Here is a 17,938-nt window from a genome sequence, read left to right as displayed (position 1 = left end):
AAGTACAAGGTCCAAAATTGTGAAAATTTAACAGAAAAAATAAACAGGGACGGGTCATCACTGACTATAGACACATTTATTGTAGCTGCACACTTTCATCCTTTGGGATTTGTCATGAATACCATCAGCCCATTGCATACATTTGTATAATCCTCAGCGGTTCCAGAGCTGTCTTTTACCTTGTTGCGCACGTTCTTTATGCTAATCCACCATACTCCCATTGTGATACGTTCCAGTTCATTCTAATGACGTTGTTTATGCGTGGTTAACTCTTTCTTCTCTGGAAATTTCTAGCCCAGTAAAACCAGAACAATCATAAAACCCTTCTCCTTTATCTCGTATGACTGCCTGTAGTCATGATCTTTATTATAATGTTGGATAATCTTCTTAATTCAAGTATTTAACAGATTGCTTTGTCATGCTTAACTTTCACTCCTTTTTCCTGGGAGAAAACACAGATTTTTTGGAGACCATGTCTGTGCATTTCTAAGTACCATAGGGTGTAAATTTAAAGGGATGATCCGGGATTAGAAAAAACTCTGCCATGTCTGCCCATGGGCTGTGTCTGCCATTGCAACTCATTCCCATTGGAGTGAATTGTAATGTTCTGCAATACCAGAGAGAGCCATTGGACAGATGTGGTGCCAGTGCACCCCTATGGCACACCTTGTGATTACTGTCCTATAGAAATGAGCAAACCAGTCCAGAATGTATCAGATTTGGCCGGCATTTTCCAAAGGTTTTGGCTTTACCCCAAAACAGGAACCTTTGGGGTTTTGCCGTCATTGAAACATTATGATAATCTGGGTTCATTTCAGACCCCAAAGTATAATAAGTGAAAACCCAGGGATGGCGTAGAACTTATCATTATACTAACCTCTCCTAGGCTCCCTCATGGTGCCCATTGGTGTCTCCCGCACTTCTTCCTGCCTCTTCCATTTTCATTGCTGTTATTTCTACATTTGCTCTGCCGTCCATCATATACTGCGGGCACACACTGGATAGGAAGGGATATCATGTGGTGCTTGTTCATTACAGATTTGCTTCGAGGATGTTGTTGAATGTTTAACCTTGATAAAAACAACTTTGATGTCCTTGTAGAATCGTTCATCATGAAATCTCCTTACTGCTATAATTTGTACTTACATTATCTCACATTGCCAAAACTAGTGAGTGACACCTGATGCAGAAAATACACATGGCGCGGTATAGGACAAGGGTTGTTGGGGTCAAAGGACTGAAGGATAAAATGTCCATGGGGATACTTGAGCAATAGACTAGATTATGCAAAATTTATTACTGTATGTCCAGGGTACTCTGCCTTGTTGCATGACAGACAGCAGCACTTCTAAGTATAACAAGTGTTATGACAGAGGGTTGTGAAAGATCTGTTTTACCCTTTAAGTACCATACAGGGATCTGGATTGTGCTGTAGGGAGGCCACCAGGTTGCTGCCTCTTGCAATGGTCATAGCTGGCCAAATAGCAAGTGATAGCTGGACAAACAACAAAAGACAATGGTGCCAAGCACCAGGGATAAGGCTGAGAATGGTCAGGTATGGGCCGAGGTCAGGACAGGCAGCAGAGGTACAGTTGTCATTACCAAGCCAGGTTAGCAAAGGGAAACCAGGACAGTGTTTATAGTTGAGTACTAAGCCAGGTTAGCTAAGAGAAGCCAGGACAGTTTATAGTTGAGTGGGCTAAGGACTTTGGTGAGGAACATAAGCTGATGTCAGGAACAGGAACACTTTTCAGCAGGAATTTAGCAGCTAAAACACATTGCTCAGGCAGCGGGCTGAGAGCTGGACTGGACGTTATAGGCAAGGGTTAAATGGTGATTGGCTGGAAATATTGTTATTGATACACAAGGTGGCCCCTGAAAAAGCAGAAAGAGCTGGCATGCACAATGTGCGGTGACAGATACAGGGGAGCAGGAAGAAGACAGTGGACACACAGAAGAGAAGGACAGCAACAGGATCAAGAGTAGGAAAGCTGTTGGCTGGAAGCAATGGAAGGAACAAAGCCATCAGTGCGACATATTAATGCTTCTTTTTTTTAATGTAGATTGTGAGCCCCATATAGGGATCACAATGAATATTTTCCCTATCAGTATGTCTTTGTAGAATGGAAGGAAATCACGCAAACACAGGGAGAACATACAAACTCCTTGCAGAAGTTGTTCCTGGCGGGATTCAAATCCAGGACTCCAGCGCTGCAAGTCTGCAGTGCTAACCACTGAACATACTAATACTTCTATGGCCTTTCCAACCAAACATGATGCCTCAGTCACAAAATTTATTGCAGATTTTACTGTAGATGTGCAGACCCCTAGGCCAGCCTGGACATACTTATCTATTTAGCATGTCATCTTCTTATATTATCTCTAGATTTTCTTGACTAAATGAATAGTTACTGACTAATTTCTGTTTGCTTAAGGTATTATGGAAGATGGGAAGTCAACTCAGACATGTGTTACGGTGTCATCCTCTGGCAAAGAAACCCTTAAGAAAACCAATTCAGGAACACAATGTGGGAAGCCGATAGCCTACTCCACGGGAACGAAGGCACAAAAACAGAAAAGTATGTGCAGGACTTCAGAGGTACCGATCCTACTCCTACAGTACAAGTATGTAAGACGACTGCAAATAGCTGGTGCGGCCATGTCAGTACTTGGGTCAGGGCTCTAATCCAATGGGGCCGTGGTCCTGAGTCCTCTAATATCTACGCCCTTTTACAGTCTGGTCTCCATCATGTGCCGTATTAAAATAAAAATCTAGACTTAGGTTTAGACTTAGCCACATCATCTCTAACATAGTCCACAGCAGACAATGACACTTCACCATTAATATTTTATCCTGCAATTGATATATTGGTATCTTATTAAGCAAATTTGTATTTTTTATTTTTTTTACATTTCTCAAATTTGTGTATTATCTCAATGTAGATACACATAATGTTCTATTGTTATGCACCAGAAGACCAGTGCAGGTTCTTGCTTACTTCCATTCCTATCTTGGAACTGAAGAGTCTAGCATTGCTTACCACCTTGGAGAGTCTAGCATAACTTACCAGCTTGGAGGGTCTAGAATTGCTTACCACTAGAGATGAGCGAACAGTAAAATATTCGATATTTGTTTCAAATAGCCGCTCAATATTCGACTATTCGAACAAATATCGAACCCCATTATAGTCTATGGCGATCCCAGCATTCGACTCAGGAGAGTCACTAAGTCCACAATGACACCCCAGGAAATGATGCCAACACCTCTGCAATGCAACTGGGACAGCAGGGGAAGCATGTCTGGAGGGATCTAACATGCCCAAGTCACTGCATTATGTCGGGATCCCTGTCATCTTGCGATATGCGGGAGCTGACTTTTTCCCATAGGAATGCATTGACCAGCGTTGATTGGCCGAATGCCATACAGAGTACAGCATTCAGCCAATCAACGCTGGTTCTGCCGGAGGCTCCTCTGTGAGGGGGTCGAGTCTAATATCGGACCAGAATGGAGACTGCTGTGGATCGATCTTAGACTCCGCCTCCACCGGCAGAACCAGCGTTGATTGGCCGAATGCTATACTCTGTATGGCATTTGGCCAATCAACGCTGGTCAAAGCATTCCTATGCTGAGATGTAGCAAAGCTGGCCATGCGCTCAGCTCGTTTACTCCGGAGATGCAGCCGAGCTGAGCGCACGGCCAGCACTGCTACATCGGAGATGCAGCAGAGCTGAGTGTGCAGCAGGGTTCAACGCACACTCAGCACTGCTATATCTCGGATGCAGCAGAACTGAGTATGTGTTGAATCCTGTTGCACACTCAGCTCTGCTGCATCTCAGATGTAGCAATGCTGAGTGTGCGCTGAACCCTGCTGCACACTCAGCTCTGCTGCATCTCTGTGTGTGTTGAGCTCTTCTGCTTCTCCATGTAGCAGAGCTGTGTCAGCACTTACATCTGAGATCGGACCACAATGGAAACTGCTGTGGACCGATCTTAGACTCCGCCTCCTCCGGCAGAACCAGCGTTGATTGGCCGAATGCTGTACTCTATATGGCATTCAGCCAATCAACGCTGGTCAATGCATTCCTTTGGGAAAAAGTCAGCTCACACATATCGCAAGCTGACAGGGATCCCGACCAGATAGAGCCCCAAAGAGCTGGGTGAGTGACATTCCCACCTAAATAAAGGTAATCCCTAGCTAACCCTGCCTGTACATCTGTCCCTGTCTCACAGTCACATAGTTCACAGTCTCAAATTAATCGAATGTTAAATCCACCATTCGTATAAATTGGAGGTCACCTGATTTAGCTAGCCAATTACTTTTTCCGATTTCTTTTCGATGCCTCTGTTGTCGTAGTTCCTGTCCCACCTCCCCTGCGCAGTTATTGGTGCAAAAAAAGCGCCAGGGAAGGTGGGAGGGGAATCAAATTTTTACTGCGTTTGCTTCGTGGTATTCGATTCCAATCGAATACCCCAAACAGCCTGATATTCGATTGAATATGTATTCGATCGAAAATAATAATAATAAATTTTATTTACCGTATTTTTCGGACTATAAGACGCACCTAGGTTTTATGTGTAAACTGAATTTTTATTGAATTTTCAAAGAAAGAGAAAAATAACAAGGGACAAACGATCAAACAAAGAAAAATACAGGGTATTACAATAACATCAAAAGAAAGCCAACTACGGGCACGTCCAATATTCTGGAAACAACAGAACAGCACCTGAAGTGGGTCAAATAGGACGGACATGCACCAAGAGCAAACAACCCCAGGCAACACAAGAGGCGCATCCACAGACTCAACACGGCCCCAATAGCGGGACCAACAAGACACAAGGGCCGAGGTAGGACAATACGCCACATAGACAGGATACAAAAGGGAAGACAGACAACATCAAGAGACATGGACGTAAAAAGACAAACGACATAAAACAAAGAAAAAGAGTGAAAGAAAGACCCCCAAAAGGGACAAGCTGAAAAGAGTTTAAGGAAAAAGAGAAGAGAACTCAGACGAATCCTGAAAAATGATCCACGGCCGCCAGAGGGTCTCAAATTTAGAGGAGTCAACAAGGTCTTCCGCGACCAAAGCTTCCATCCTCCTAATTAGTAGGAGTTCATGAAGCCACTCTGACATGGAGGGAACCACAGTGCTGCGCCAATGGCGTGGAATGACTGTTCTAGCAGCTGTAAGAAAGTGGCGTAACAAGTCACCCTTTACTTTAGAAATCTTTCCAGGAATAACGGAGAGGAGGGCCAATTGGGGGGAGGGGGATACAGCACGACCACTGACCTTAGTGTACAGAGAGAAAACAGACGACCAAAACTCCTGAATCTTCGCGCAGTCCCACCAAATATGAAGGAGAGAACCCACCGCGGATCCACAGCGTCAACAGTCAGCCGACACAGAGGGAAAGATACGGTGCAAAAGGGTCGGGCAACGGTACCAGCGAGACAAGATCTTATAATTTTTCTCCTGCGCATTACAGGGCATAGGCAGTTTGTGAGTCAACAAAAAGGAGCGTTCCCAGTCAGCAGCAGATAAACGAGAGCACAGGTCAGAGTCCCAGGCCCTAGTAAAAGGAGGGAGTCCCGGGGCAGAGGCCTGAAGAAGGATATCGTATAACAAGGAGAGGACACGGGATGGCGCCACGGGGCGAAGAAACTCTGTCTCCAAGGCAGTCGGGGCAGCGGAGAGAATGGGTTGTAGAGAAAACCGGTGAAGAAACGCAGCGAGCTGGTTATATTCAAGCCAGGAAAGAGTAAGGTCCGGAAAAGATGCCTGTAGTAAACTAAGAGAGGGCAGGGAGGGGGAACCTACAATAGACCCCAATCTGACATCGTCGCTAACAGACCAACAAAGAAATCGGCGGGCAGACCGACCGGGAGGAAACATGTCATTCCGAAATAGGGGAGTCAGACGGCCTGGGACCGCGGCCAGGGAAAGAGAAGAGCGGACAGAATCACGCAACTAGGTTGTAGAGGAGGAAAATAGGGAAAAAAAATTTTGAAGCAAAAACTGGTAAAATATTTAATATATGGGAGTTGTAGTTTTGCAACAGCTGCAAGGCCACATTGACAGGTGACCCTGCAGCTGTACGGGGATGTATAGAGCGTTTTTTTTGCGGGGCCAGCTGTACTTTTTAGTTATACCATTTTGAGGGATATCTATTGCTTAGATCACCTTGTATTGAAAAAAAAACAGGAGGTGATTTAGAACTTTTATTTATTTCATATTTTTAAAGCTTTTTTTTTTTTTTTTTTTTTTACTATTTTATTCCCCCCCGGGGGCTTGAGCCTGCGGTCACTTAATCGCAAGTCCCATAGACGGCAATACAACTGTATTTCCGTCTATGGGACATTCTGTCTATTAGTATTACGGCTGGTCATAGACCCAGCCGCAATACTAGTATATAGCAGTGACAGACCCGGGAGCCTCATTAGGCTCCCGGCTGTCACCCGAACAGGTCGGCTCCTGCGATATCGCCGCGCAGGAGTCGGCCTGCAACTTTACAGGTACGGGGCCGGTGGGGACCGGCCCCGGGGGAGAAGGGGCCACGGATACTGACCCGGCATCCGCTGTACTAGAGAGGCGGGTGCCGGGGAGGGATAGACGCCGGGGCCTGAGACATCGCTACGATCCTCTGCCCTGCATGAAGCCAGCGGCGGGGGCACGGAGGAGCCCCTGCCGCTGCTGGCTTCATGCAGGGCAGAGGAGCGCAGCGATGTCTCAGGCCCCGGCGTCTATCACTTGCCGGCTTCCGCCTCTCTATTACAACGGATGCCAGGCGCCACCTTCAGACTATAAGACACACCCTTCTTTTCCCCCAAAATTTTGGGGAAAAAAAGTGTGTCTTATAGTCCGAAAAATACGGTATATAGCGCCAACATATTCCGCAGTGCTGTACAATTTGTAAGGTTCAAATACAGACAGATACATAACAAAGAACAGTGTTTGCTCATCTCTACTTACCACCTTGGAGGGTCTAGCATTGGTTACCATCTCTCTCCAGCCTTTATGGGAGAATTAATAGCCTTCTTAATAATAATTGTTTTAGTACCTGTAATCCAAAAACTTTGGACTACTTGAAGTACAGGTCAACAAGCCCTGAGAATAAACTCAACATTGTTGCTATTATAAGTGCATGAGCTTCCTTGGTGGTAGGCACAGCATTTAGGTTTCATGCACATGACTGTATTACAGCTCCATTATGTAGTTATAATAGGGCTCTTATTCCACTGCATGAGGTCACAAACAGTGAAAATGCAAATTTTGATGGGATGAAACCTGAAGCAGCTGGGCTGGTTGCGAAACCTGTAACAGGGAAACCCCAACTATTTTGTGTCGCTCGCAGTACTCCTTACTTCATAGCACATCATCACTTTCTATGAGACTCTGGTGGGACCAGTGCTCCATTAATTTCTATGGGTTACCAGGATGGTGATCCCCAGCAGCCCCATATAAGTGAATGGAGCACTGGTTACACAAGCTGGGGCATAGCTAAAGACTTAGGAACAAAGTGCAAGAAGCTCAGCTTGTGTTCCCCTGCACAACTCGTCCTTGCGACCATCAGCCGTGTCCTATCTTTACATTCTAGAATTTACATTTCCCTTTCCTTTTCCACATTGGCCCAGATCGTCTTGATGACTTGTTCACAACATGTCTATGCATACACACTTCCCCTATCCCATGCTCTGTTGGTGCCCCCCATATACTAATCATGCACCCTTTTGTGCCATAACCTTCCTCACAAAATCTCTTCTTCACTATATTCTGCTGGCCAACTACTACTTTGCCATTAAAGGGTTATTTTTCTCCTTTCTGATAGTGGAAGGCTGTGTATTAAATATCTTCTCACTCCAGTGCACCAGAGGACGGGGGATATAAATTTACAATGCACAGATTGAAAGCCATCAAAGGGAATCCAAAAGGAGATCAAATAAGTTTAAACTCCTCTAGTGTGTTGAGGGTGACCCGTGGGTCCCCTGATTTCTGGGCATGAACACAGCTGTGACCACTCTTACTATTATGGTTATGCTAGTGCAAACAAGGCACCAGTGCTAGGGTTGAGCCGATCTTGACTTTTCAGGATCGATTTTAAAATCCGATTTCCGATCATTTTTCATTCGAAACCGATCTCGATCCCAATTCCGATCCCAATGCAAGTCAATGGGATTTTTTTATTAATCGGAGATCGAATTTTAAAAGCAATCATATTCACTATACAGCATGGAATCTAACAATTGAACGCTTTAATTGTTAGAATCCACGCTGTGTAGTGAATCACTAAGTAGCCAAAGGATTTTTTTTTAATCCTCTGGCTACTTAGTCCCCCTGGTGTCCACTTACCTCCAGAGATGGCTGCTCCGCTGCTTCTCCTTCTTCGCCTCGCTGCCGCCCCACGCTGCAGTCTTCTTGCCTCGCTGCCCCCTGCCTCTCAGGTTAGGAGAGTGTGGGCGGGTTAGGAGAGTGTGGGCGGGTACTGGGAGGGGAGATGTCACGTCTCTCCGCCCTGTACCCGCCCACACTCTCCTAAGCCACAAGCTCCGCCTTCCTAGCTCTTTAAACACTAACCTGGGAGGCAGGGCAGTGAGGCGAGAAGAGCAGCGTGGAGCAGCAGCGAGGCGAAGAAGAACACCGGAGCAGCCATCTCTGGAGGTAAGTAGCTACTAGAGTTGTTAGTTTAGTCTCCCATTAGAATGAATGGAGGCAGCCGGCACGCAGGGGGTTAAGGCTGTGTGCCGGCTGCTTCCATTCGTTCCTATGGAACCGCAGCGGAGCCTTTATACTGAGTATACACTATATACTCAGTGTGAAGGCTAAGCAAAGCATTGTGGGAAATCGTACCGATTTCGATCCCACTGTGAAAGATCGTGTTCGGAATTCCGATCGCGATCGTGAAATTTTCTCGATCGCTGATCGGAATCCGATCTTTTCCAAACACGGTCGCTCAACCCTAACCAGTGCTTTATTCACACTGAGGTTCCCAGTGGTCAGTTCCCCAGTGATCTCACACTCATTCCCTAGGACAAGAGTGGTACAATCCCTTTAACCCAATCAGGATCTGACCCCATGGTTCTAGTCTAATATTTTCCCACCTTTCGAGTGTTCTATAAACCATTAAATTATTAACGTTCTGCAGAAAAAATGAAAGATATTCTGCATTAAACCGAGAATTCGTCACAAGCCAGTGATCGGGGATAAATGTCTGTATTTTCGTCGTTTCCTACATCTGAAGTAGAGCTTATGAGACAACACATGACTTAAATTACAGAATTTCACACTAGAGTGGCATAAATTATGTAAGATTACCGAGAGCTGGCGCAGCAAGAAAACCAATTCATTTCCAGCAATGTTATCTTTGTGTCCGCTTCAGAGGCACAACACGGCATATATCAAACTCTATTAAGGTAAATTTAATTTTATGTGGAGCTTGTTGTAGAGATCATGTTATTTACTGCTGTCTTGAAGTGAGAGCAAATGCAGACAGAACTGCTGCTGTTTATGTTCAAGGCTGCACAAGTAATGTAGGATCCATTACTTGGTACCTACTGCGCATTTACATGTAGGCATTGCTGGCCACATTGGTAAAGAGAAGTAAAAATTGAACAAATATAAAATAAAAAAATAACCATATGCGTTACGTCAATTCACACTGTAGAAGGAATATTGGCCCCTGTGCTCTCTGTTCATTACCAGTTAGGGCACATAACAGATGACATCAATAGCCCACCATGTGACTGCTGCTGCTAGTCTTTGGTGTCAGTGGTTACTGTGGTAGTGGGTTATAGTACATCATCTCTGGGGCACTGGAGTCTGTCACCGGGACCCATCAACCCAGCCCTGCAGATAGATAGGTTAGGGTTTTCTGGCTCAAATGATGCTTTTCTCTGGTGAATTGTTGTCTTCATTGCTATGATATTGCTTTATTCTTTCAATATGCAAAGGAGGTCTTTGGTGCAATAAGGGCGTTGCCAATTCTCCAAAGAGGTAAGCAGTAACACTCTCATTTCTCCAAAGAACTCATCTGCATATTGCTAAAAATGGCAATTTCTCGGTAATGAACGCAGCTATTCACAAGAGGAAAACATTGTTTGTTTAAGGTCACCCTAACCTATCTACCTGCAGGGCTGGGGTGATTTGCTGTTCTGGTAACACTAACCTATCTATCTGCAGGGCTGGGGTGATATGCTGGTTCTGGTGACAGTAACCTATCTATCTGCAGGGCTGGGGGATATGCTGAGGTCTGGTGACACTAACCTATCTATCTGCAGGGCTGGGGTGATATGCTGGCTCTGGTGACACTAACCTATCTATCTGCAGGGCTGGGGTGATATGCTTATTCAGGTGACACTAACCTATCTATCTGCAGGGCTGGGGTGATATGCTGGATTCAGGTGACACTGACCTATCTATCTGCAGGGCTGGGGTGATATACTGGTTCTGGTGACACTAACCTATCTATCTGCAGGGCTGGGGTGATATGCTGGTTCTAGTGACACTAACCTATTTATCTGCAGGGCTGGGGTGATATGCTGGTTCTGGTGACACTAACCTATTTATCTGCAGGGCTGGGGTGATATTCTGGTTCTGGTGACACTAACCTATCTATCTGCAGAGCTGGGGTGATATGCTGGTTCTGGTGACCCTAACCTATCTATCTGCAGGGCTGGGGTGATATGCTGGTTCTGGTGACACTAACCTATCTATCTGCAGGGCTGGCGGATATGCTGTTCTGGTGACCATAACCTATCTATCTGCAGGACTGGGGGAATATGCTGGTTCTGGTGACACTAACCTATCTATCTGCAGGGCTGGGGTGATATGCTGGTTCTGGTGACAGTAACCTATCTATCTGCAGGACTGGGGTGATATGCTGGATTCTGGTGACACTAACCTATCTATCTGCAGGGCTGGGGTGATATGCTGGTTCTGGTGACACTAACCTATTTATCTGCAGGGCTGGGGTGATATGCTGGTTCTGGTGACACTAACCTATTTATTTGCAGGGCTGGGGTGATATGCTGGTTCTGGTGAAACTAACCTATTTATCTGCAGGGCTGGGTTGCTATGCTGGTTCTGGTGACACTAACCTATCTATCTGTAGGGCTGGGGTGATATGCTGGTTCTGGTGACAGACTCCCTTTAAGGACAGTGATTGGCTGTGATGTCCATATGGGGAGGGGGGGCACTGATGTCCTTACTGAAGCCTTGGAACTGAAGACCAATTGAGAGTAACCTGCTACAAAACCAATGAATGCAGACATACAGTACATATACAGGGTGGGCCATAAGTATGGATACATGTCAATACATGGACCATAAATATGGATTTGCGTCAACGTGTTAATAACTCGATAATGATTAAAGCTATGTTAATAATGAGTACCCCATTGTTTCTCTTGTGCAATTCTCCATGTGTTTGATGTGTCAAATGGCTCCGTTCCCATTGAAAAAAGTAAAGTTGAATCCAAAATGGCAGCTTTGGAGATGGCCACCATAGGCGTACTAATATGCCACAAACAGTAAGGTGATATATATATATGGAGGGCCATATATATATATATATATATATATATATATATATATAAAGAAAAAGGCATGGCTCTAAAAGAATAGTGAAAAAAGACAGCAATATTTATTTCATGTGCACATAAGATATATATATATATATATATATATATATATATATATATATATATATAAATACCAATATTTATTTAATATTAAATATTATTTAATATTAAATATTTAATATTTAATATTATTTATGGTGGGTTTTTTTTACATTTTTGACAAATATTTCAGGCATTGCACCCAAATATTTTGACACGGTGCTTCGGTGGACTATATGTTGTTATATATTTGTACATATTCCTTGTTGTCTAGAGATTAGAGAACATCATGAGAGATTAAGAGATTATTTATTTAAGAGATTAAATAAAATTATATCCTGGTAGTGACTTCTGGGTACATACAGGTTTATATTCCAGTTATGACTGGGATCTCTGCACTTCCTGGTCACATAATACCGCCATTGTATAGAGATAAACTAAACGAATTGACTGTTCTTCCATTGTTGTGGTGGACAACAGGAAGTACGGCCATGTTGCCAAGTGGTTTATCTTCACTTCCTGTTGTCATGTTCGCAAAATGGTGAAGGCAAAGATCTCTGTTATTAAGTCAAACAAACTCCTAGGCCTGTGGTGGTGACAAAGGGGACATCATGTAAACCTAGGACAACAGCCATACGGACATGTATGACATGAGATATAATCCAGAACTAGTCTGTTTCTGATGACTAAATGAATGAAGGCTGGAGTGGAAAAGATCTGCAGTCCATCCACCTTCAGAATATTTAGGGCGAATTAGAGTAACATATTGACATAGAGGGAGATTCACCTGGCCCAGTGAGGTACTTTGTGACCTAGATGGAGTGGGTCACGGGCCTCAGGCCGCTACAGGAGCTCATAGCGCCAAGACTATGAGTGACCACTCTACATATAGAATAGTTGCACCTATGTACTGGTGCTTTAGGGGATCCAAGGACCCTTCCGCCATATTAGACTCATATTATAAATGTCACATGCTAGGTGAGGGCTCTGTAACAGTTTTGCAATGGGCCTGAGAACTTCAAGTGATAGCTCTGGTGTGCAAACAGCTGTATTGGCCCATGACCACCTCTGCAGACATACTTCCTAGAGATAGGACAACCAGTTTTTTCCGAGCCAGATTTGACTCAAATATTTAAATTTGGGGTCTCTTCAGATCTTCAGACCTCAGAGTATAATAAGTGGAGGCGGAAAAAAAAAACAAAAAAACATGTATATTCACTTTCCTTCACCTCTTTTGGGCCTGCTTGTGATGTCCAGTGCTCTCATGGTGATGTTATTCTCCCGGGGTCACTGCTGAGGCCTTTGATTGGGCCACAGTGGCCACTTACAAAGTATTGTAAGCGGCCATTTTCTTGTGGCCGGTGAGCATGCGCAGTCAGCTTTGCCCTAGAAGTTTGAAGCCAAACTCCCAGAAGAAGACGCGAAGAAGACCCGTTCATGAAGAAGATGGAGGTGGTGCTGGAGAGTTCTCTCGCAGCATTGGGGACGCCACCAGTGCTGCAAGAGAGCTCATTTGCATACTGGCGAAAACCGGGATTTGTACGGAACGGCGGTGCGGAGAAGACATCTAAAGGTACAGTCCTATGAAAAAGTTTGGGCACCCCTATTAATCTTAATCATTTTTAGTTCTAAATATTTTGGTGTTTGCAACAGCCATTTCAGTTTGATATATCTAATAACTGATGGACACAGTAATATTTCAGGATTGAAATGAGGTTTATTGTACTAACAGAAAATGTTCAATATGCATTAAACCAAAATTTGACCGGTGCAAAAGTATGGGCACCCTTATCATTTTATTGATTTGAATTCCCCTAACTACTTTTTACTGACTTACTGAAGCACAAAATTGGTTTTGTAACCTCAGTGAGCTTTGAACTTCATAGCCAGATGTATCCAATCATAAGAAAAGGTATTTAAGGTGGCCAATTGCAAGTTGATCTCCTATTTGAATCTCCTCTGAAGAGTGGCATCATGGGCTACTCAAAACAACTCTCAAATGATCTGAAAACAAAGATTGTTCAACATAGTTGTTCAGGGGAAGGATACAAAAAGTTGTCTCAGAGATTTAACCTGTCAGTTTCCACTGTGAGGAACATAGTAAGGAAATGGAAGACCACAGGGACAGTTCTTGTTAAGCCCAGAAGTGTCAGGCCAAGAAAAATATCAGAAAGGCAGAGAAGAAGAATGGTGAGAACAGTCAAGGACAATCCACAGACCACCTCCAAAGAGCTGCAGCATCATCTTGCTGCAGATGGTGTCACTGTGCATCGGTCAACTATACAGCGCACTTTGTACAAATAGAAGCTGTATGGGAGAGTGATGAGAAAGAAGCCGTTTCTGCACGTACGCCACAAATAGAGTTGCCTGAGGTATGAAAAAGCACATTTGGACAAGGCAGCTTCATTTTGGAAACAAAAATTGAATTGTTTGGTTATAAAAAAAAAGGCGTTATGCATGGCGTCCAAAAAGAAACAGCATTCCAAGAAAAACACATGCTACCCACTGTAAAATTTGGTGGAGGTTCCATCATGCTTTGGGGCTGTGTGGCCAATGCCGGCATCGGGAATCTTGTTAAAGTTGAGAGTCGCATGGATTCCACTCAGTATCAGCAGATTCTTGAGAATAATGTTCAAGAATCAGTGACGAAGTTGAAGTTACGCCGGGGATGGATATTTCAGCAAGACAATGATCCAAAACACCGCTCCAAATCCTCAGGCATTCATGCAGAGGAACAATTACAATGTTCTGGAATGGCCATCCCAGTCCCCAGACCTGAATATCATTGAACATCTGTGGGATGATTTGAAGCGGGCTGTCCATGCTCGGCGACCATCTAACTTAACTGAACTTGAATTGTTTGTCCAAAATACCTTTATCCAGGATCCAGGAACTGATTAAAAGCTACAGGAAGCGACTAGAGGCTGTTATCTTTGCAAAAGGAGGATCTACTAAATATTAATGTCACTTTTCTGTTGAGGTGCCCATACTTTTGCACCGGTCAAATTATGGTTTAATGCATATTGCACATTTTCTGTTAGTACAATAAACCTCATTTCAATCCTGAAATATTACTGTGTCCATCAGTTATTAGATATATCAAACTGAAATGGCTGTTATAAACACCAAAATATTTAGAACAAAAAATGATTAAGATTAATAGGGGTGCCCAAACTTTTTCATAGGACTGTAGAAGACGAATAGCCTTTCTTAAGGCTATTCCTACGTGTCATCCAGAAAAATAACATGTTTAAATGATAAGATCCCTTTAATATTTAACTAATGCACTGCTGGAGTTTTGTGCCACTAAAGAGAAAAAACATAAAATTCATTTTGAATTTTTCAGCTTGAGGATTTTGTAGGTTACCTCCTGACAACTTGAAGGTTTTACACCTCACAAGGAAAGTTATCTCAGAACAGATTTTATCTTCGGTGCTTCATTTTCCACTTGGCTGAGGATGAGGTGAAGGACGTGAAGCTGCTGCCAGTGATCTAGAATTAGAGTCTTTGACTCAACGCTCCAGAATAAATATGTAAAATTATGCCTCTATGATAATGTCGCGAACATGTTTCCTAATGAACAAGAACGCTTGCAGATTTGTCCTGTACATGTCAGCGCCGACAAGTACACATGACATTAGCAGAATTATCCTCCCGCCTTAACAGCATTTCATTAGAAGTCAATCCATTAGCGGTAAAATATTTCAAGTAATGGGCTGTAGAGACTAAAGGGGGTCAAAGTTGACTTCTCAGGGCTAATATTATGCTTAATGCTGCAATTCTTCATGGCTGTCAAGGATATAAAATTTCCAGGCAAGGAAGTTTGCTGAGCAAGTAAATGTAACCGTGTTCTTTATATAAGGTTGGTCTAAGTTGTAGTATAGAATACCTATGCAGTAGACCAGGGTTGCTTCTAGGACTGTATACTGGACATTGTAGTGAGGGCTCCAGGCTCGAATCCTGAAAAATGGGCAAAGACTTACCTGTTATCTGCTACCCAACGGTGCCAAATGAACAGGGAAAATATTCTGCTGCAGGGGAACATGATATGTTCCTTTTGGCGCATCATGACCATGTTCTTCCATCCTCAGAATACTCTGCTTTAGGACACATAATATATATCAAATGAGGGGACAGGGGTGTTGGTATGGAGGACAAGAGTAATGGTATACTTTTGGCTCAGGTGGACTATACATCAGTCAAGGGCTGTGGATAGCGAGAAAGTGCTCTCTTTGTCTACTGGTTGGTGCACCCTAGAAGGAAAATGTGGAAGGAAACCCAGGTGGACATGACCCTTTAAATAGATGACGAAAATAGAAAATAACCTAACTTACCCTTTAAACTTCTCCCCCCTGGTACAGCACTGATGCTCTGGTGGTTCCTGCAGACTGGACTACACATATATGATTCACACAATTTCTGCAGCTTATGGCCTCATCATTATTATTATGCTTATATAGCGCCATCATATTCCGCAGTCACTGTCCCATATAGGATTCACAATCTACATTCCCTATCAGTATGCCTTTGGAGTGTGGGAGGAACCCGGAGTACCCAGAGGAAACCCACACAAACACGGAGAGAACATATAAAATCCTTGCAGATGTTGTCCTTGGCAGGATTTGAACCCAGGACTCTAGTGCTAATCACTGAGCCACCGTGCTGCATCATCATTGATCATCAGCATGTGATTGTCAGAGACTGACAGCAGCGGTCATGTGACCCTAACCCTATAAACCCTAATCCTTAAACCTATCCCTATCCCATACAGGACCAAGCAGGGACCACTTAATTGAAGGTGCTGGGAATTTAACATGTGTGGTATCTGTGGCCCTTATCTTTTCTCCTTCCTCTATATTATGCCTTGCTTTATTATTTGCCGCGTGTTTGACAGATTTTGACACCTCTGGGAAACACCATTGGGACTCATTATTCTTCTCCATCCTTATTCTCAACAGGCCAAAAGAGACAGCAAACGGATGACCAAAAAAGAAGTCACAATCAACTTATCAAAAACCATCAGACCAATGGACGGCGACGGACGAACTGCGGAGAGCTGTCTTAAGTAGCCCGAGACAAGAAGATACTCACAAGGACATGGTAGAAACAAATTGTGCACGTCAACTAAGAAGCCGCAGAGAGAATGAAATCTTCTAACAGCTGACTGGCTAATTCATTTCTTAAGATCTTCTCTATTTTGCAAGGAGTTACATAAAGTGACTGTCAAAGGCACTGAGAAGAAATAACAGGGCGCACGTGTTTGCTGCAGAGTGCCTTCAGTAAAAGGTTGGAGCATCAGGTTGATGGAAGTCGTGCAAAGTCTTGTGAACACTTAGGCTTATGGATTTTTTTGATAAGTGCGGTGCATTGGATTATAATAGTCATATTAAGAACATTTTACTGAGTTTTTAATGCATTATGCATTGAATACATAATAAGAGCCTACTTCTATAAGGTCAATGAGTGACTTCTTTCTTGAGAATATCTCGAAACTCTCATGGCGTCTTTTGATCTGATACTAGAATGTCTCTTCTATATAATACCATAAAGTGGAGGCCTGTGTTTTGTGATTATACTACTACTCCTATTAGTGGATGTGTGCTTTCCAATGGCTCGAACACTGCATGCAATAACTCACAACGTGTGATCTCTCTAGATGCTTATCCAATTTATCCGCATACAGGTTCATGGTAACATCATACATCTCTGTAGGTCACTATAGGCCTTTAGGGCGAGGATATGAAAGTCTTTGCTTCTTGTGCGATTGCTTTTATAAGGTTCTGGAATAAGTGTACTTTAACCAGAGGCATATATAAGACCTTTATATGGTAAATGTGGGAGTAATGTGTCTTTTATTCACCACTTGTGACTTGTTGGCCTTTTTATGTGGCCCTATATGATGCCACCAAGCTCAATCTTGGAATGGATTCATGGGGCACATGCATTAGTCAGCAGACTGTGATATGTGCCATTGCATGTTGTACTATGGACCTATTCTCCCCTAGAACCTTAGAACCCCTAGAATATGGTGCATTCATCTGAGCCATGGTGGAAAGCCAGAGGGCCGGATTGTGGAGAGGAGTGGGGCGTAAGTCTGTTTTAAATTCCTCTTTGCTTTCCACCATGTGAACTTAGCCTCATATCCATATTAAGAATCTATAAACCCTCCGTGTATTGCCATATGTTGCCTTTCTGTAGCGCCGTATTCCAATGCAGGGGTTCTAGAGGAGAACAGGTTCATAATACACAATGGTACAGTGCATGTGCCCCATGTGTAGAATGCAAAAAGGATGCTATATCTCAGTAAGACAGCAGCAAAATAA

The 17,938-nt window shown here is 43.6% G+C and overlaps 1 protein-coding gene across 2 annotated transcripts in view; it reads left to right on the top strand.

The window, feature by feature from the left end:
- Positions 1 to 17,426, top strand: part of BAALC (BAALC binder of MAP3K1 and KLF4) — a 54,041-nt gene extending 36,615 nt beyond the window's left edge. The window contains exons 2-3 of one of the 2 annotated variants that reach the window (XM_075270292.1): positions 2,436 to 2,579; positions 16,574 to 17,426. In XM_075270292.1, the coding sequence (XP_075126393.1) occupies positions 2,436 to 2,579; positions 16,574 to 16,680 (251 nt within the window). In that variant the 3' untranslated portion in view covers positions 16,681 to 17,426. Of the gene's footprint in view, positions 1 to 2,435; positions 2,600 to 16,573 lie in introns of both variants that reach the window. The other variant, XM_075270291.1, reaches the window with a different exon arrangement.
- Positions 17,427 to 17,938: the final 512 nt, after the last annotated feature.

The sequence above is a fragment of the Leptodactylus fuscus genome, chromosome 4 (assembly GCF_031893055.1).
Source record: "Leptodactylus fuscus isolate aLepFus1 chromosome 4, aLepFus1.hap2, whole genome shotgun sequence".
NCBI lineage: Eukaryota > Metazoa > Chordata > Amphibia > Anura > Leptodactylidae > Leptodactylus > Leptodactylus fuscus.
Note: the sequence above shows the minus strand (reverse complement) of the source record. Positions and strands in the feature narration are given on the sequence as shown.